The 20,693-nt window shown below is 39.4% G+C and overlaps 1 protein-coding gene across 5 annotated transcripts; it reads left to right on the top strand.

Annotated features, from left to right (window-relative positions):
* Positions 1-265: 265 nt before the first annotated feature.
* cc2d1b (coiled-coil and C2 domain containing 1B) lies at positions 266-19,310 on the top strand. 5 transcript variants are annotated; one of them, XR_005640638.1, is made up of 25 exons: positions 266-343; positions 638-769; positions 886-1,033; positions 1,408-1,511; positions 2,924-3,043; positions 3,537-3,683; positions 4,049-4,391; positions 4,863-4,981; positions 5,809-5,887; positions 6,539-6,616; positions 8,186-8,313; positions 8,518-8,590; positions 8,849-8,988; positions 9,073-9,202; positions 9,785-9,957; positions 10,301-10,426; positions 12,116-12,174; positions 12,730-12,846; positions 13,591-13,664; positions 14,059-14,117; positions 14,239-14,290; positions 14,942-15,041; positions 15,448-15,538; positions 15,672-15,949; positions 16,430-19,310. XR_005640638.1 is itself a non-coding variant. In XM_039815024.1 (25 exons), the coding sequence occupies exons 1-24, from the start codon at positions 707-709 to the stop codon at positions 15,909-15,911; spliced, it is 2,658 nt and encodes an 885-aa protein (XP_039670958.1). In that variant the 3' UTR covers positions 15,912-15,949; positions 16,430-19,310. The 5 variants fall into 5 exon arrangements, 2 of the variants coding, with proteins under 2 accessions (XP_039670958.1, XP_039670960.1); XM_039815024.1 differs by lacking the exon at positions 266-343 and having other exon boundaries at positions 707-769; positions 15,672-15,794; positions 15,900-15,949; XM_039815026.1 differs by lacking the exon at positions 266-343 and having other exon boundaries at positions 707-769; positions 15,672-15,794; positions 15,900-15,949; positions 16,427-19,310.
* The last annotated feature ends 1,383 nt before the right edge of the window (positions 19,311-20,693 follow it).

The following is a 20,693-nucleotide window of genomic DNA, read 5'->3' as shown; positions in this document are numbered from 1 at the left end:
TTTTTTACGTGTGCCTTGGTACAGGATTGGAATTATTGTATAGACTTGTGTTTCCTATGCAGATGACAATAAAACTTGAATCATGAGATGACTGTAAAAGTTCAAACCAGAACGATGGAACTCATTACACCGTTAGATATATTTCTTACTTACTTAACGGATTTCTTTTTGCATTGAATTAAATAAAATTCACCGGGAGTCAGGGATGCACGCGGCTGCACCTTTAAAATGATCCTTGGACGCTCCCTCGCTTTGCGCATGCGTACTCAAACAAATCCATTACCATGTCAAACCACAGAAATGAAACTGAACAGAACTACCTGATGGAGTGTTGAACGAGCAGGTAAATACCCTCACGCTTTCAAAGCTGGATAAAACTCTCCCAAGTGTTTGCTTAGAGTGACACTAACAGTCGCCTTCTTTCTCATGAACAAACTTTTTGAATTTGAGGCGACAAACATGGTTAGCTAACAGCTAGCTGCTCGGCTAACATAAGCGTCAGTTGGCAGCTCGTTGTCTGTTTGGAGCCACCTGACAACCACTCACATGACTTTAACTACTGCGAGCAGACCGATGACATTACACAACAGGAAACAGATTATTGTATGTGTATCGTGTGTATTGTGTGTGTTTGTAGTTGGGATCGCTGGAGTGTCGCTCAGGGGCTTGTTAAACAACAAGCCACAACAACAACAACAACAACAACATGTTTGGTAAAAAGAAGAGAGCACCGCAGCCGAGAGGCCAGGGCGCAGCTGCAGCCAAGCAGGTACCAACAACAACAACAACACTGATGAACGCTGCAAGCAAAGATGTTTATTGTAACGTGTTCTCTTGACAAAAGCTGTCAAAGGGTGAAGTTAATCTCTTACTTCCTGGTTTCAGATGGGTCTGTTTGTAGACCTGGACCCTGAGGAGATGATTATGGGTATGGAGGGGAATCTGGACGACCCGGACTTGGAGGATGAACTTGCTGCTATCACTGGAAATAGAGCTGCTGCTGCTGGAGGAAGAGCCAAGCAGAAGGGGAAAAGTGAGTGCAGTGCAGCTTTTCACTTGTATGTGAAGCTGTGTTGTCCCCATGCCTGGAGTCAGTACTATAGCCTGACGATACTGGATTTTTTATGTCGTTACCTATATTGGTATTTGAGAGTATACAAAATCTGATAATGATAAGTTCCCTTAAAGTTGTTTATTTAACAATCGCCACTAAGAATTGTACTGGGCAGGACAGTAACCATTAAAAAATAAACATGTCATTACCATCTGATAGATCATATTGGTAGATAGATGGTAGATATGTAGACACTGTTGACATTTATATTATTACTACATTATCATGTAATATGTGTTGATGATCTCAAATACAAACCCAGTTGGATACATGACATCCTGTTTGTGTCGTAGGCCCCCTGCCCATGGAAGACATCGCAAGAATGGCTGACGAGTGTATGAGAGATGAGGATGAGGATGAGGATGACAGTAACCTGGAGGACGATGAAGATCTACTGGTTGGTGTTGCTGTATATTTAGCTCTGATTTTATGCCAGGGTTTGTGGCTGCTTAGATTTCAAGAACCTGGACATAGTAGTCCATTTACCAGACACATTTTACACTGAAATTAATTCAAGTAGCTGTACAAACCAAATGCAATCATCCAACAAACAGTAAGAGACATCAAAATGAAAACTTTATTGCTTGTGGGCCTTTTGGCCATCTGCCACATTGTTTAAAAGTCTTGTTGCCTTTGCACACTCATTGGGAGCCTGTAATGTCAAGTTTTACATTAATTAAATGGTTGCTACACCAGTATAGTACTTAATTGTATGGAGTTATATAATTTGGAAATTATTTTGTTGCCTGATTTGGGTTTTGTTAATGATAAAAATATCTCCATGAACCCTGATTCACCTGTTCCCAAGACCCCTTTAAGAGTTTTGTTGTAATAATGTCTCACTTGCAGGTACCTAAAAAAAATCTTTTCCCAGTCCATGATCTTTTTGTGATGTTTCAAAACTTTGAAATGCCCCTTTGCTGACAAATGATTAGTAGGTAGTCAAACCTTTTGAGATCCATGTCTTAAATCTGTCATCAATTCTATTTGGTGCAAAATCTGAATCATAGACACACCATCAAATAATTTTAGATGCCTCCCCTAATCTGCAAATTTTGACTATTGTCTGCCAGGATTTCAGAAAGCTGCCTGCTAGAGAGTTGTCAGGGATTTCCTGTTCTCCTTGTAATTTGTTATCACTTAGTAGGGCTGTTATTGGAACTCCCATTACCATCGTGCTTTCTATTTCCTTCCATGCTGCAGTATATGTTGGTGAAAACAGGCAGACTGAAGGTCTCAGTTGGGCTGCATGGTAGTAGTCATGTAAGCAGGGAAGGCCCATTCCACCCTTTTCTTTTCTTAATTGCAGTGTCTTAAATTTAATTCTGGCCTTTCCCCCTTGCCACAAGTACCTCGCTATCAGTCTGTCCCATTCTAAGAACTGCTTAGATGTTATTTTGACTGGCAGACACTGAAAGAGATATAGCATCCATGGGAGAATATTCATCCTGATTGATTCAATCTGGGAGCTTAAACCTAAAAAGGGAATGACATTCCATCTATGTATATCCGACTTTATCTTTGAATTTAGTGGGTCGTAATTTATGTCATACAGAAGAAGAAGTTTGTCAGTTCTGTAACAAATATAGACTTATCCTAATACCTTGCATCTTTTTAGCCAGGGATTTATTTATTTGTAGGGCCTTCATTACATCTGCACATTTTGGTTGGCATAACTTTCATTTGTCAAACAACTGCATGTTTTACCTTATGGAAAACTTGTCTCACATTCTGCACTTCTAAAATCCAGCCCTGCATATGAACAATCAAAGTTGGCTGTTGATCAGTTGCTGTATTTTACCCCATCAGGCAGAGCTACAGGAAGTGGTGGGTGAAGGGGAAGCTGAGGATGCTGTATCTGTTTCCCCCACATCCTCCCCCACTGCTGAATCTCCTCAAGCTGAAAAACCAAAGTCCCCACTGACGCAGGTACAATACACGTTGCTCACTGCCAGCCTTGTGTCAACATTTTAGCAGTTGCCGGTAACCGGAATGGGCAGACATATTTGGCCTTCTGCTGGTTGACAAAATTAGCTGCCTATTTTGATCTTAAATCACCTCAGATTTTTCTTATTTTTTTACCTCTGTATCTCCATACAATAATTGTATCCATCTTTAACATCACTGGTAGAATAGATTCACTTGAGACATAAATTTTCCACTCTTTCTTGTGAGTCTTTACATTTCTTTACTTATCCCACCTGTGTTTTGGTCTACTGAAAATGCTTTGAATACTTGTGTGCCTAGAATTTTTAATGAGTAAATAAAGATGAGATATAGATGTGTAGAAATAGCAATTTCCTCCTATTATTTATCTTTGGCAAATACTTTCTCAACACACAGTTCTGAGTAAGTTCTTGACCTAACAAACCAGCTGTTTTCAGATAATAATTTACAGTACCTGCCTGTTGTTTTGGTGAAGCAGCAGGAAGTAAAGGTCTCCTCAGCAGCTCCCGGCAGCCTCCAACACACCCTGGAGGAGAGAATTATCATGTATAAGACGGCCTTACAAAACGCTAAAACTGCAGGGGATACCTCCAAAGCCAGGAGATACGATCGTGGCCTGAAGGTAAGTTAAATACTGCCTAATGACAAGATATATGCGTAACAACAACAACAATAACAACAACAACAACAACAACTACTACTACATCTACTACAACTACTACAACAACTACTACAACTATAACTACAACTACAGATTCGTAGAAACAACAATCTTTTGGTATTCATGTGTCTGATCACACAGTTCAGCTCCATAAAGGAAGACAGCATGTTGTTTGTCATTTTTTAAAATCTGTTCTCATAGTTTAAGATATTTACTTGTTTTCTCATTTCACAGTATATATTTAGTGCCTGGAATTACTGGACTGCTGTGATGCTTCCTTCATTACGCATTAAAGACTGACTGATTGTTAATGTTGCTCTCTACAGACTCTGGAGACAATGTTAGCTGCTGTTAAAAAAGGGAGACCTGTGAACGAGGCAGAGATCCCTACGCCTGTTGCCACTGGAGCTCCGAGTTCTGCCTCTAATCCTGCTGTTCCCCATCGACCTCCTCCCCCTGTACCCTCTTCTTCTGAACCCACTCCTTCAGATCAGCAGGGGGAGGCGGAGGCCACGATGCCACCGCCACCTGCTGTACCAGAGATCCTCACCCCCAGCAGTGAGGAGGAGCAGTCGTCCTCCGCCAGTCTGCCGCCTCTGAGCACTGTCCCATCTCCACAGGAGCAGACAAAGGAACCTGCAGACCGGCCTCAGACCAGTCTGACAGATGGTCCGTGTTTACACTATAAGTTAAAAACTACAAAGACACTTTAAAAATGGCCAAAATTTTGCATCATGGATTAGTTAACCGTGACATTTGGTCTCTTAGATAGTGTTGTTTTCATTCCTTTTCCAAAGACTGAAACAAGGTATCAAAAGGTGTGTAGATGTTTACCAAGGTTTTCTGATCTAGCAACAGTAACTAATGCAGGCTCATGCTTAGGATAAATAGCTAGACTTCTGGGATTGTGGATTTATTGTTTGGCCCTAAATTTGAGACCACTTGGTTAAATATTGGTGCATTGGTTTAAATAATCCACAAGTTAACTTTTATTTTAATACTTTAAATTTGATTTCCCATTCTGTATTCCCGCACACTTTCCACACAGTGCACTTACATGCTGTCAGCTTCTCAATATGGGATGAATGAGGGCTTTCATTGTGGTAATTGTTCTGCTATTCTGTCCTCGTGAATCCGCAGTGAACAAGGCAACCAAGACGTTGCTTTTGGAGAGGCAGAAAGAATACAAGATGGCAGCACTGAGAGCCAAGAAGCAGGGAGATGCTGAGCAAGCTACACTTTACTTCAAGACCAGTAAGGTGAGTAAAGAGACTACAACCCTAATGGATTTGTTTAAAGGCAAGATTGTGTCTTCTGTACAGAAATGTTTATCAGCAGTGTTTTATAAATTACATATGAATGTATACAGTGTTTTGTATAAATTTGAATATCCTAAAATAGGATTTCTCTGTTGTGAGCTAGCATTTTATTCTTAGTAAATAACATGGTGTCAGGGAATTACTCTGTTGGGGAAATAGATGACCAGTAGACAACCGCCTTGTCCTTTTTTATGTTTTTGAAATTTCAAATAAAAAAAACTATTTATTTTGTGCTAAATAAATTAGTTTCAATGCTTTTTATAAAACCTATGCACGCAACAAGTATAATGCAATTCTTAATGATTGAAGATTTAATAAATAATATATATTATTTTATATTATTCTATCTATCTATCTATCTATCTATCTATCTGCTGCAACTGGAAGCAAACAGTTTTTGCTAAGCAAGTTTCTGCTGTAGGACTGTAGCAGCAGCTGCATTTGTGACAATGAACACACTGTTTTAACCTGATGCTTTGCAGGATTATTGCTAAAGTAAATATTTTTATATTCCAGACATCAGTTATGAAACTAAACCAATTTAGATGTTTTTATGTGTCAGAAATCTTTATATTTCAATGTGTAAAGTTAAACTGCTAACATACAGTTACACATCACTATTAGTGCAGTCTGTCTGAGCCTTTTGCTGCATATTCTGGCTGCAGGATTTCCCTCCCAAGTATGTGAAACATGCCAACAATTTGGAAGAAGACAAAGACCATCATTATGTTTGACAGAGTTTGGGTTTGTTGTACATTTTGATGCAGAGGTTCGATGCGGTGATTGAGGCGTTGGAGAAAGGACAAGCAGTCGACCTGAGTGGTCTTCCTCCATCTCCAGGACAGGGTGAGGAACACTGGTATTATGTGAAAGAAGAGTATAACACACAACCAAGCCAACTTCATTTATACAGCTCTTTTAAAAACAGAAGTTCCAAGGTGATATACAGGAGGAATAAAAGTTAAAGGGGGAAATATAAGCGCAAAAAATAAATAAAAATTAAAAAATTAAAAATAAGCCAACAAATGGGTTTTGAGATGATTTCAAGAGGCATACTGATTTGGCTTCCATCATACTTTAAGTAATCCTAAAATAATAAAACAAAAACTAATATAAAACACTGATGTGAATTGATTAGAAATAAATGATAAAAAAAAAACATAGATCTAATTTGCAGGTGAATTATGATCAATCCTTAATAACAACAGAAGCAACATGTTGGAAAACTGCAGAACAATACCTATTTGCAATGTTTAGTTAAGTTTAGTAGTTCTTAACACAAGCCCTGGATTACATGTTCCAGACATGTGAAGAAATCAGTCTAGAAAGCCGACAGAGGTCACAAGGATCTTCCAGGGAGGGAATGTAAATAAGGAAATGTTTAATCAGTAGCTTCACCATGAAGTATATTCAGCAAAAAGTAAAAAAAATTTCTGGACAGAAACCTGTTGTATCTGCTTCTGTATGTTTCCGTTTACCTTGTTTTATTGTGTACAGAAGGAGGCTCTGCTCCAGTGAAAGAACCTTCCTCTGGGCAAAACATAGAAGTCACCCAACTGGTTACAGCAGCTCCAGGTAGTAATATTCTACATTAGTAACTGTATGTATGTGCTTGAATTGTTGCTGTGGCATATGTTTATTTTTGACCAGTCATGCAGTTTTTTCCCCCTTATTTCACTTAACAGTAGATATGACTTTATATAGAGAAGAACACACACTGCTTGTGTTGTGCACATCACTGTTATGTATAAGCATGCCTACAGAGACTGTTTGGAATAAAAACAACAATACATTCACCTAAATATTACATGGCTGATGGGTGAATAGAAATAACACAGTCAAACTAATGCTGCATGTCACTGAAGGAATGGATCAATGTAAAAGGGAAATAGAAAACTGGATGACAAAACACGTTTTCTTAAAAGAAAGATGAAAACCAGCAGACTAATGTGTACAGTCTTTGGCTATATTCTTCTGTCACACATCAGTATAAGGGAATCGAACATTGCTACTTTTTGACTACCAACCAAATAACTTCCACAGTTCTGAGTCAAATTCTTAGTCTTATTTACGTATTCTTCGTATTTTTCGTATTTTTGTTTGGAAAACGTCTTGTACAGCTAATTGCGTAAAGACAGCACTGATGCATTTGAGAGGTTTAGCTTATTTTATTAAATGAAAAAAGGTTTTTGTAGAAGATGTTTGATGTTTGATGCTCAACAAAAAATGTTAAAATATATATATATAATTTTGGTATCTGCCATGCATCAGGTACAGTTATTGAAACATTTGAAACAATACCCAATCTTACAGTTAAGTCGGCTTATCTCAAGTTTTTCTGATTGATATTTCTTAGCAGTATTTTTAGTTGCCCCGCAAGTGCAATGACTCGAGGAATGGTAGTGCATTTCGGGCGACCACTTTGATCCAGACTGAAATATCTCAACAACTACAGGATGGATTTCCATGGAGATAGCTACAGATATGCAGGGTCTCTAGAGGATTAATTCTACCATCTTTGGTGATCCCCTGACATTTCATTTGGCGTCGTCATCTGGTCAAAATCTTAATTTGTCCAATACTTTTATGACAAAATTCTTGCAAAACTATCAACATTCACATCCGCCTCAGCTCTATGTTGTGTTTAGTGCTAATAAGCAAATGTTGGCATCCTAATATGCTAAACTAAGATGGTGAACATGGTAAATGTTATACCTGCTAACATCAGCATGTAAGCATTGTCATTGTGCGCATGTTAGCATTTAGCTTAAAGATGCAGTAGGTAAGACTTATAAAACTAACTTTCTGTCATATTTGCTTTACCCTATGTTCGAGTAGAACTACATGAAGCATGTCATTTAAAAAAGAATCCGGCTCCTCTGGCACCACCTACAGCCTGTAGTGCGATTTGCAAAAATCCACAGCTCCCTGTTCAGATGCATCAATCATGGCCAGGAGGGGTGTCAATCACTGCTCATGCACATGCATTAATTCTTCACAATACTACCTAAAGCACCTTTAAACCCCTGATGTCCCTAAGTACAGCCCGACAGCGTGGATTTAGCTTTGAGGTAACATCTCAAAACAAAAAAAACACATATTGACAAACTTTGTAAACATTGTTGTCCACTGCTTTCCCATCAGCCCCAGCAGCTCCCAAAGACGTGCTGGAGGCTCTCGAGCAGAGAAGAGCCAAGTATGCGGAGGCGTCCAATCAGGCTAAAGCTGGTGGAGATGACCGCAAGGCCCGAATGCATGACCGTATCGCCAAGGTACAAGGAGAGACTCTTTTTCTGATGTCTTACCTTTACAGAACTCTGCTGCCAAAACTGTTTGTCAGGCTTGGTCTTTTTCTACATGATAGTCTCTATTCCTAAAAACACTGGACTTCTAGCACTTCACAGCAACAAATCTTCTTTTCGTTTACCCTGTTACAGCAGCATTGTAAAAAATATTTATCATCTCTCCTCCTGCAGCAATACCAGAGTGCCATCCGAGCTCACAAAGCAGGCAAAGCGGTCAACTTTGAGGAGCTACCGGTTCCCCCTGGTGAGTTTCTTTTTTTCAGTCATGTTGTTGAGCTGGCAGTGTAATTTCCAAGTCACATTTAGCACCGTAAAATTGGATTTGAATTGGGTTTCTGGTTCTGTAGTCCTGGGGTGTTACTGTGTACTGTATCACTATTAAAGCTGTGCGTCAGTCTCTGTGCCAGTGCCACGACACATGCTTTTGTGCTTCTAGTACAAACATCTAGCGTTTAAGAACCGTAATGCCAGCCAGAGTGATGAATTTGCTTTTATTTTTCAGGTTTTCCTCCAATCCCGGGCCAGAAGGCGTCAGGAGCGGAGCAGGGATTCGTTGCTGCTCTGGAGGCAGCCAATAAGCTTGCCTCCACTGATGCTTCCCAAATAGCAGATGAAGAAGAAGATGAGGAGAAGGAGGAGGAGGTTGGCTATCAGCAGCACATTATAATTTTTTTGATTTGTTTTTTGTTGATAAATCGTTGATCCAGTGTTTTATGTTTGTTGTAGTCTAAGCCTGCTGTTCCAGAAGAGCCGAAGAAGCCCATGTTAGATTTCTCCACTGCAGGGCAAGACCGGAAAAGAACTCCGTCAGTTTCACCTGACAGAACCGCTGCCAGGGAAGGACTCTCACCAACAGGTCAGTCCCCGAAAGGAAACCTGTTCTCCAAAACACCGGACACAGTTCAGCCTCTTTTGAAGCAGAAGATATTTGCACACCAACAAACACGACCGAAATTAAAATGAGAAATGGACATAAACAACGATACCAATTAGAGTTGCATTAGTCATTTAATCAATTAGTCGAGTGAGAATTAAATGGCAACTATTATGATTAAATTAATTCATAATATTTTTTTTAAGCAAAAAAAACTAGTATTCTCTGGTTTCAGCTTCTCAAAGATGACAATGTTACAGTAAATTGAATATCTAATGTTTTGACACTGTTTTTGCTTATTTTACAAAACAAGCAGATTGAAATTGTCAGATTAATTGTTAATAAAAAACAATCATTTGTTTTTTTTAATCATTAGCCCTAATACTATTAACGTAACAGATACCATCCAGACAAGAAGAAAAACAACTCTTCCACATACAGGTCCTTCCACCTTCCTCCGTAAGCCATGCTACAAATGCTCTTATTTGGATGCATTTATCACCACTGAAAACTACATCTAGTTGTTTACAATCAGTCAACTTTCTGTCTTTCTTCGTACTCCAGCGGGTCAGCAGCTGGAGTTTCTGGAGGGCAGGAAGAAGATGTACATGAAGGCAGCTCTGCAGGCAAAGCAGAAGAACGACATGGAGCAGGCCAAGATTTTCCTCCGCACCGCCAAGGGCTTCGAGCCCCTGATCGAGGCAGCACGCAGCGGCAAGGCTGTGGACATCAGCACAGTGAGCAGACGGGAGATTTACTCTGCTACTGAATCCTTAGTGTGATTCACCAAAAACCCAGCTTGGTGTTAGAAATACCTTATTCAGCGACAGGAAATTGATTTGGATATAAGTAGGGGGCACACAGTAGAAATTGGTCTCTGAAGTAATTACTTGTTTTTGGTTAAGTTGTTAAAATGTCACATAATCATTTTGAAAGTAAAAGAAATTAGATTACGATTTGCTCAGTTTTTATTTATTCATGAGGGTATTATTAGTGCTCCTATTCCTCAAAATACACCCGTTTTTATATGTGATGTGAACATCCCGCTGCGGCTGACCCTCTCTGTTCTGTCACCTGTAGGTGCCGTCGCCCCCTGGTGACGAAGACGACGACTTCATCCTGGTTCATCACAGTGACGTGCAGATCTCAGAGAAAGCAGAGCAGCTTTACACACAACTGGCCAAGATCCTAAAAGAGCAGTACGAGGTAAACCATCGGTCACGGATCATGGGGTCATGGGGCGTTTGGATTTATTCACGCACTTTAAAAAGATTGATTAAAAGCTTCTTTCTTTTCACATTTTTATTTACTGCAATATGTTGATATTGACATCCTAATAGGCTGTATATTAACTTCTGGGAGAAAACAGGTAGTTCTATGTAAAATTTGACATTGAGCACCCCCATAGAGCCAAAATGGCATGATCCTTGTTTCATAAAATCCCATTTCAGACCAAAGATTCACGACGAGACGAAACAAAACCATTTTAGAACATTGCAGGGAAAAGTTTCAGCGGTCTAAAACTGAACCGGCCCGTCTCAGCCAGCTGATGGTGTCGTCTGCGACTCAGCCGGTCAAGTTGCTAGAGCCTTGTGTTTGAAGGGACGTCACCTGTTTCAACAGCCAACAGCAAAGTCAGCTTCAAACTATAGAAATAAAATGATCAAAAATGCATTTTATTTCTATGTTACAAACTGTCAACTGGTTGAAATGGCAGAGTTTGAGACGGAGGCTCAACGGGCGCCTGCAAGCACGGTAATGTGGTCGAGCAAGCTAGAGAGTGACTGAAGAGAGCGAGCAGCGTTAGAACAAAGCCACGAATCAGAGAAATAAAACGTTGTTTTTGGAGTTTCATCACTAGAAATGTAGTCTATATGCACGACGTTCCACTTCCAGGATTGCTCCAGTGCTGCTGGGAAAGCCGGCTGTCCGTTTTCTTCCGCTTTCTTTGTGTTGTAATTTTAAACTCTGGTTGATTTATGAGGACTATGGTTAACTGCTCCTCAGATCTCTGCAGGGTAAATCCAGACAGCTAGCTAGACTATCTGTCCAATCTAAGTTTTCTGTTGCACGACGTAAGCAACTTTTGAATGTGCATGTTCCATCAAAACAAGTTCCTTCCCGAGGCAATGAGGATTATGATTGGTTTAAAGAAATGCCAATATGCCAATAAACCACAGCATGTTTTTCTCCCATCCCAGTATGCTGTGTGGACTTGCCAGACCCTCCTCCTCCGCAGCGTTGTGGAGGAAGGTCTGGCAATGCGACACCACTAGAAATGCAACTGCAGCATCTCACTATCATTAACGTTATCCACATTCATATAGATGCAACAAATGATATATCCAGCTACAAAAAAGCCTGAAAGTCTGAAGTTAGAACAGAAGTACAAAGAGTTGTTCCTATGAAGATGATACACCGTCTCGCCGCATTGGTGTGAACTGGCAGGTTTCAGAGCGTCGCCGACTGGCGCGTTGCAAGGAGTTGCAAGTTTCAACTCGTCTCGTGACGAATCTTTGGTCTGAACTGGGACTTTACGCATCTGAGAAGATTCAACTGTGAGATTGACAGTCGAATTAGGCTCCTTCGATTGAAGCTTAGAGTATTCGACTATTCGGGGTCACTCCTAGTAATAAGATATGGATTATATTATATATATATTATATTTAGTAATACCTTAGTCGACTTATTCGTGTTCAGAACTCCCATCGCTCCAGAATCCAACATTTTCAGCTCTCTGATGTATTTGTTACAGTATATAAGTTTCCAAATGAATTCCGACGCCAAAAAAGGTTTTCTTTTCCCAGTCTGGTTGCTCTGCATGGTTCTTGTTCTTGCTGTAAAGACAAACATTTTCCTTGTCTTATTGTTGCTCCTTATTTTTATTTTTTTTAGAAATGTATGACTCACTCCAAGCAGTTCACACATCTGGGGAACGTCACAGAAACCACAAAGTAAGCTTCTTGTGTCACAACAGTTTACATACCAACTCCAAACTCTGTTATAATGCTGGACTGGGGCTGCAGCTAACAACTGTCAGCAATAAGTCTGTTTATCTATTTGGGTTAAATGGATTATACATTTTTCTAAAATGATACCATTGTCCAGTCTGTTAAATGTAACAAAAAGAATTTACCAAAATCTTTTACCAGATCCCAAAGTGATTTTATCAGATTGTTTATTTTGTCAAAAAACCCAAATGTTTCATATTATATATTTGATTTGACTGAACATTATTTAAATCTTATTATACACAGTAAACAGCAACAGCATGATGTTCTAAAGGTAACAACCATGTAGAGTTGGCTGATGTCTCACAAACGATCTTTCCTCCTCCTGTGTGTGTGTGTGTGTGTGTGTGTGTGTGTGTGTGTGTGTGTGTGTGTGTGTGTGTGTGTGTGTGTGTGTGTGTGTGTGTGTGTGTGTGTGTGTGTGTGTGTGTGTGTGTGTGTGTGTGTGTGTGTGTGTGTGTGTGTGTGTGTGTGTGTGCGTGTGTGTGTGTGCTCCAGGTTTGAGAAGATGGCGGAGAGTTGTAAGAAGAGTCTGGAGGTCCTGAAGCTGGCTCAGTCGAGAAGTCTTCCTCCTCCTAAACATCACTTTGAGGAGAGGTCGTTTCAAACTGTCAGGTGGGCAAGATTAAACTGCAGTTATATATTTAAATGGGAAAACTACCTAAATTAAGAATTCCATTATGTTCTTTCAAAATCCAGGAAAGTACAATCAATATTTGTGAATATGAGCTACTCTCTCTCAAAGTCAGAAACCAGAGAAGTATTTCATCATCTGACTGGTACCTTAAACAACACAAAACAAGTTGGTTCGACTGACGAGCCTCCAAAGAACCGGTTTGCTTTTCCACAGGCTAAAGAGCCAGCACAGAGCCAGGTCAAAACACAAACACACCATCAACAATGGCGGACGTTGCTTTGCTATTGATGTTCATGGCTTTGCGGACCTACATCGGCATCCAAACTCGGCAGATCCAACGTGTTCGCGCGGCTCGCCTTTATAGTGCAAGAAAGCAGCTTGTTTCCTCCTCTGACCACTGCTGTTTTTGTTTAATTGCGTTCATCGTGTTTATCTGCTAATTCAAAAATAGCGGTCACAAGTTTCTGTTCGTCTTGTTGGTCACGGTAACCCCGCCCCCAGCCGCTGGCCCAGCAATGATTTGGTGCTACTTAAGAACCACTTTTACTGGTTCAGAGGTGGTGCTTTGGTGGTTGAAAAACAAAGAACCGATTTGAAACTAGGCTCTGGCTCCGAACCAGCACCAGCTCTGCCTTGGTGGAAAAGGGTTATGTAATAAACCTACAGCTAGATTAATTGTTGAATTAATACAGTACCTCTCTCTGTCTTTCCTTCCCTTTCAGGATATTTCCAGACCTGAGCAGCACTGACATGGTCGTTATCATCGTCAAAGGGATGAATCTTCCTGCTCCGAGTGGTAAGAACAAACATCTTCATCTACCAGTACAGCAGGTCCACATAGACACATACATACTGGAAGAAATGGTTCTAAAGACACTAAAAAGTGGTGTTTTACAGCTTCAATTCAGTTTAAGAAAACCTTAAAATTATGGTTTCTTGCTTTGCTGTTATTCTGGTGAAAACTTACTTGAAATCTTATCAATAAGTCTAGTTATTTACTGTGTTGGATTTGGTCTTGTTCTCAGTTTAAAATTCCACTGAAAATCTCTTCAAAAAACAAAAAGTGTTTGTCATTATGGCCTTTTTAGTCAATAACCAAAAACTAAACAATCAAACGTAAACAAATGTAAAATAATAAAAAGGTATATACCGGTTGATGCTTTGCAATCTACTTTCTCTTTCTCCCTCAGGAATCCAAACAAATGATCTGGATGCATACGTCAAGTTCGACTTCCCTTACCCCAGCACGGTAACGGACTCAAACTACAGCTCGTTTTCATTTTTCACCGTTAACCCCAGGCTGCTGGGAGGATGTGAACAGGTGACGTTTTTCTCCTTTAAAGTGTTGGTTTTTGTTTGGTTGCCACCAGGAGCAGCCGCAGAAACACAAAACGGCTGTCATCAAGAACACTAACTCCCCGGGTGAGACATGAACAACATCGCTGTAGATTTGGGTGTCAAATATTTGTATCAACAATGAGCATGTTTCTATAGCAGTAGATCTGCAGTGACATTTCTTTCCAAATATATTATTATGCTGGAGACCATTCAATATTCTTAGATACAATCAAAAGAAATTAACCCTGAGGGAAATTGCTATGCAGCAGTTGCAGTACAAAATGGGAAGAGTCAAGGTGAAAATCCTATATAAAAAATTTAAATTTACAATAAATATATAAAAAAGACCTGTACAGTGTTTTTAAGCTAAGAGAAAATAATATGCAAAGTATTGAATAAAGAATGTGTTAATGTTCATTTTTTAAGTAATGTATATACTAATAATAATAATAATAATAATAATAATACATAAAACTAAATATGGATGGTTCATAGATGTGTGCACACAGTTATAATAAAACAATAATTTACAGTCCATTGTAGGTAAAAATGGATCTTGAGTCACCTTATACTGTAGATTTTGTTTACAAAATAGATGTTTTTGAACAAATGAATTAGAGTTTTGGATAGAATGATGCAAAATCAAACTGTAGCAATTGTTTGTGTGTCTGTAATACTTCATGTGTAAAGTCTCAGAAGGCTGCATCTCTTCATCTGAGATCTCTTTTAAACCAGAATATAACCAGAGCTTTACCCTGTCAATCAACCGTAACCACCGCGGCTTCAGGAGGGTGGTGACGTCTAAAGGCCTCAAACTGGAGCTGCTGCACAAAGGGTGAGTCACCGCCAGCTGCTCCCCCTGCTCCCCCTGCTCCCCCTGCTCAAAGTGGAACGTTTGGAAGATTACTTCTATACTCGGCAAAAAAAGAAACGTCCTGTCACTTTCAACTGCTTCTATGTTTTAAGCAAACTTAACATATACAAATATTTGTATGAACAATAAAAGATTTAACAACTAAGACATAAACTGAACAATTATCACAGACATGTGACTAACAGAAATGGAATAATGTGTCCCTAAACAAAGGGGGGGGGGGGTCCAAGTCAAAAGTAGCCCTCAGTATCTGGTGTGGTTCGCTGAGTTTAGTTTTATGTCCACATTGGTTAGCAAAGTATCTCCAAATACTGAGAAGTTAACAGATGAAAGTCAACGTGGTTGTTTTCTTTTTTTAAATTCACAGCGGTTTCTTGCGGAGCGACAAGCCGATCGGGACGGCCCTCGTAAAGCTGGAAAAACTGGAGTCCCAGAGTGAAATCAGGGAGATCGTAGAGGTGAGTTAGATTGAAACAACACCAAGGCCACAAAACAAAGCTGATCGAGAGAGATGGAGGCATAGTGGTCTTTTATCTAAGATGTTCACTGACTGATCAATAGTAACTTAGACCTTGTGGTCTCTGTTATCAGGTGATGGACGGCCGTAAGGCCACAGGAGGGCGTGTTGAAGTGAAGATCCGCCTGCGGGAGCCTCTGAGCGGACAGGACATGCAGAAGAGCACCGAGCGCTGGCTGGTGATCGACCGGTCACAGGTTACATCAAATATACCGTGTTTATATTTTTGCAGCATTGCACCTCAAAAGACAAACCTGAGATAGTGTAAAAATGTCTGATGTTGGGTTCTTTTCATCTCCAAGGTTCTTGTTTAGATGCTGCTGCAAGATTAAAGATGATTCACAACATAAAGGTAATTCTTTTTTGTTTGAAAAAGGAAATCTCTTTATTAATGCTGAGAGTTGAGAGGGTAGACGCCACTCTCATGTCTCGATGTTAAATACAAAGTACCCGACTATTTCTCAGCTGGGAGCAGTTACCTTTTTGGTTTTTGTAAAAATGAACACACACACACACACACACACACAAACAAACAAACAAACAAACAAACAAACAAACAAACAAAATATAACCTGTTAATTAGTGCGCTTTAGAGGAGCTGGTAGGCAGAGCTAGGCTAGCTGTTTCCCCGGTTTCCAGTCTTTGTGCTAAGCTAAGCTAAGCTAAGCGCGTCCGGCTACAGTTTTCTATTGCCGTATGTGAGTGGTGTTGACGGTCTCATCTAACTCTTGGCAAGCATGACAAGAAGTTATTTTCCAAAATGTCTAACTGTTCTTTTAAATGTAGGCGTTCACGTGCTTGTGTGTATTTGATCAACTTCTTTGTCTAGCAGATTAAAGGCACTCAATCAACAACACTCGGAGGAGGATGGAGTTTGGGATGTGATGAGGACGGTCTGTTGTTCAGAGTGGACTTAACTACACGGGTCTTTGACTTGGTAAAACTTTTGCACATTTGCAAGACACAAGAGCTCCCTTCCACACTGCGGTCCACCAGGAGCAGACAGGGAGCCCTCCGTCTTCAGTCTGACACCAGCTGATGGACAAATACTTGTGATGCACCAGGGCAGACTTGCAACAAGGGGAAACCTCCTTAAATCAGAGAAAACTATTCAGGCAAAGATTACAGTTTTCCAAAAAGTCTCCTCGTGTATCACTCCATCTCCTGGAGGACAGCAGGCAGCGTTTCCTCTGCTAAGGGGCTCAAGGGTCGAGCTAAACTGATCCTGCTGCCCAACGTGACTTCAGTTAATATATCAAAGATGTGTTCATATTCTTCATATTATTACAGCTCTGGTATCTAGAACTGCACCTATGCACTAATACCAAAGTAATCACTGTTGCTGTAAAATCCTGCATATTTGAAATCGCCAGTTAGCTGCCAAATCTGTTACGACACGAGAAGTTTAATGTATGACAGGACTATTTTTTATTATTTTTCCCCACACAATTCATCAGTTTAGTTTTAAGTGTGAGAATGCAGGCAGGCGCAGCAACTCTCATAGATGTTTTAAAGGAGTAAGCCAAGAAATGATGATACTGTATACTATGGTACGATTATATATTTATTTGGAAGACCACACTCCCTTTTTGGCACCTTTCACTTTGATTAGCAAGTCCTCGACCTGTGATCACTAAACTGCACACTCACTTTTCTGTGGCTTTAGGTGTGTTAGATTTATATTTGTCTTGTTTACACTCAATAATACAAATCTGTGCAAAATCACAACTGAGCTGAGTTTGGCTGATCTTCAATTGCTTATGTCTAAAAAGCTAAACATGATTTTTTTTTTTTCTTAAAGCAGACATCCATTAACCATGATAAGCTGGTTAAAAGGTCATTTTAAGTAATCATGACTGGATGACTGAACTTAGTTAGTTTCCTGTAGATATTTTAGTTAAAGGAATAGTTTGACCTTTTGGAAAAGTGTATTTATGTTCTTTCCCGCAGAGAGTCCGATAAGAAGATTGATGCCACTCTTGTGTTTGTGTTAAAAATGAAGCTAGAGCCAGGACACAATTAGCTTAGCATAAATACAAGAAAGAGGGGTCAAACGGCTAGCCTAGCGCCCTCCAAAGTTAAATAATACACCTGCCAGCCCCTCTAAATTTCACAAATTAACAAGACTCCGATTAGTGAGGACTTTAGAGGTGCTGCCAGGTGTATTAGTTTAAAGTTTGGACAGAGCCAAGCTAGCCGTTTCACCCTGCTTCCAGTCTTTATGCTGAATTAAGCTTATCACCTCCTAGTCTCGTATTGCCAGACCTTCCTCCACAGCACTGCGAAGGAGGGTCTGGCTACTCCACACAGCATTCCTGGATGGGAGAAAGACGTGCTCTGGTTTATTGGCATTTCTTTAAACCAATCACAATCATCTTGGGCGGCCATAAGCTCCGTACGGAGCCGCCCGCAAAATAGCCTCGGGAAGGAACTGGTTTCGGTTAAGGTTGTTTTAGTCGTGCAACAGAAAACTCTGATTGGACAGATAGTCTAGCTAGCTGTCCCTGCAGAGATCTGAGGAGCAGTTAAGCATAGTCCTCAAAAATTCCCGGAGTTTAAAATCCCAATGCAAAGAAAGCAGAAGGTAACGGACATCAGCCAAAAAGAGGTGCATCCAGCAGAATTTCCAGCGTCACTGGAGCAATCCCGAAAGTTGAACGTCGTGGATATAGACTAATCACCTCCTGACTCTTGCACAATACTTAACACACAAGAGATTGGTGAAAGATCTTTTCCTCAGACTCTCGACAAGAAAGAAAATAAAATAAGTGTATTTTCCCCAAATGTGAGACTATTCCTATGCGTGTTGCTTTTTTTTTAACAATGCATCAGACCCCGGATGTTCGGATGAGTACTTATTTTAACTGTTTTAAGTGGTTACTTACCCGTTGCGATATGAACCCATGCAGATTGAATTTGTTTTGTGCTGCTCAAAGATTTAAAAATAACATTTGAAATAATTAATGATTGAAAGTAGATTTTTGACCTTTGAAAATGCAACTCAAAAAAATAGTTTAAGGAAAATAATGAACTTTCTATCTCAGCTTTAGGGTAATACGGACAAGAAGTTCTTTCAGTGGTGGACATTTGAACATCAACCACATCTGCTGATCTAAAGCTAAATGGACCTTAATGGTGAGATTGTTACATCATTGTTAGCTTTGTCAGTTAATGTCTTTTCATAAACAAAGTCCCATCTAAGTAGTTTTATTGGAGCAACTTTCTACTGAAGATTTAGTCCTAAATGAACACTGTTGGTTTGATTAAGATTGAACATTGTTTCTGAAAAGACCTGTTTCTGTTAAGAGTAAATGTTTTTTTGGTAATTTCAGCAGCATTCTAATAAATGCTAGACAAGAAGCCATAACAAACCTACTGAGCCAACTACATAAGTACCATTTTCCAACAGGTTTACCTCCAAACTGTCTAACGTTATTTAGTTGCCAAATGTTACTGTGGTCACATTTCATTCCCGTTTCTTTTTAGGAAAACATGAATCAATGCAAGGTTAAATTCACTATGAACATAGGCCTACATAATTAATACCCATCACTTTATTTTCTGTTAAAACATACTTGTTTACAAAGATTGAGGATGTTAATATTTACAAAATAGTAATCACTAAAAACAGAATTAAGGCTAGATTTTGTTTTTAATTGAATTTGCCTACCCTGCTTAAAAATGTACCAAATTAAAAATCTTGTTTTCATTTTGCTCTGTCAAGTATTTTTCTAATGTTGCTTTCTTAGTAAAAAAAAAAAAAAATGTATTTGAGAATGTAACTTTTGAAGAATCTAAACAAATACTAAAGCACTCATTTTCATTTTCTATAAGTTTTTATTTTACATATACTACAGTTTTTTTGATAAAGACCACTTCTGACATTTGTAGTGTAAAGGGAAAAAAAAAAAAAGATCTACAGGGTTTTTGGCTTTTCAAACAATTGACTGTTTATTTAAAATAAAAAAAACTTATTTAAACAAAACCAAGTCAATGTCAGAACTGAATGATTTTTGTTTTAAGTTTCATCCATAAACTAGAAGATAACTGTTAAAATGCAAAGTTGATTTGCTCTCTTCACCGTTTCAAGCTTGTTTGCATGCAGTGTATTAAGTTTGGATAGTAACATCTTACAACTGAATACAAAAAAATTGCTACTTTTTAAGTCAAACAAATTGCACCTTTTTCTTTTGGATTTAGGACATATTGCACACGTCAGATAACGCCCAAATCAAACGTAACAGAAAACAGGTCCAAAAAATAAAAAATAAATCCTCATGTCTCCTCTTCATTAATGCTAATTTATAAAAACAGAACTGCCGGCGGCGGTGGCGGCGGCTGCTGCTCAACGTCACATAGTGAAGACACAGTGATTGAGATACACCAACTCTGGTTGGATCACAGTAATAAACCCAGAACTGGTGACCTTTGACCTCTCATTCAGTCTTTACTGAACATTTAATCGGCTTCACTAACATTACTTTGCTACAGTAGCTTCTAAAATACTTCAAATTGCGTAATGAACGAATACAGGACAGCTACGGGTCTAATTTAAACTCGCCGAAGCGTCGGCTCGTCTGCAGATTTTCACGTGATTGTCTGATTCTCACTTGTGATGACGAGATCGTTTATCTCCGGCAAAATGCTTTTAACAAAACCTCTCGTACTGTATTAACAGTACTTTTTTTTGTGTAGCCCCTTCTGGTTTTTATATTAGCATGATAAAAGATGGAGAAGTTGCCATAATGCAGAATGATTACTGTACAGAGCATTTGGACATGACAGGGTGGTTTTTGGTGATTAGTCTAGCCAGAAACAAAACACACATTTTGCAGATTTGAACAGAAACAGGAGGAATACATTCTTATATTTTTTCCCAGGTCCATGTTACTAAAAGGAGAGCACAATCCAGAGCAGAAAGAGATGAGCTGCAGCAGCGATCTGTTTATAGATGCACAAACAGTTGAGGCCTTCTGAAGACGACAGATCAGCGATCTGCAGGGTTCCTACGCAGGACTAAAAAAAAAAAAAATGTTTTTTAAAAGTCTGGAGCAGGATGTTCATGATTTCGGGGCTGTGGGAGGATAATCAGTTGC

Source organism: Perca fluviatilis, chromosome 11 (genome assembly GCF_010015445.1).
Source record: "Perca fluviatilis chromosome 11, GENO_Pfluv_1.0, whole genome shotgun sequence".
NCBI classification, from domain to species: domain Eukaryota; kingdom Metazoa; phylum Chordata; class Actinopteri; order Perciformes; family Percidae; genus Perca; species Perca fluviatilis.
Note: the sequence above shows the minus strand (reverse complement) of the source record. Positions and strands in the feature narration are given on the sequence as shown.

Coding starts and splice junctions, on each gene's coding strand:
- cc2d1b (XM_039815024.1), top strand. CDS start 707: ATGTTTGGTAAAAAGAAGAGAGCACCGCAGCCGAGAGGCCAGGGCGCA. Junction 1,512..2,923: donor AGGACGATGAAGATCTACTG/GTTGGTGTTGCT, acceptor TTACCCCATCAG/GCAGAGCTACAGGAAGTGGT. Junction 6,617..8,185: donor ACTGGTTACAGCAGCTCCAG/GTAGTAATATTC, acceptor CTTTCCCATCAG/CCCCAGCAGCTCCCAAAGAC.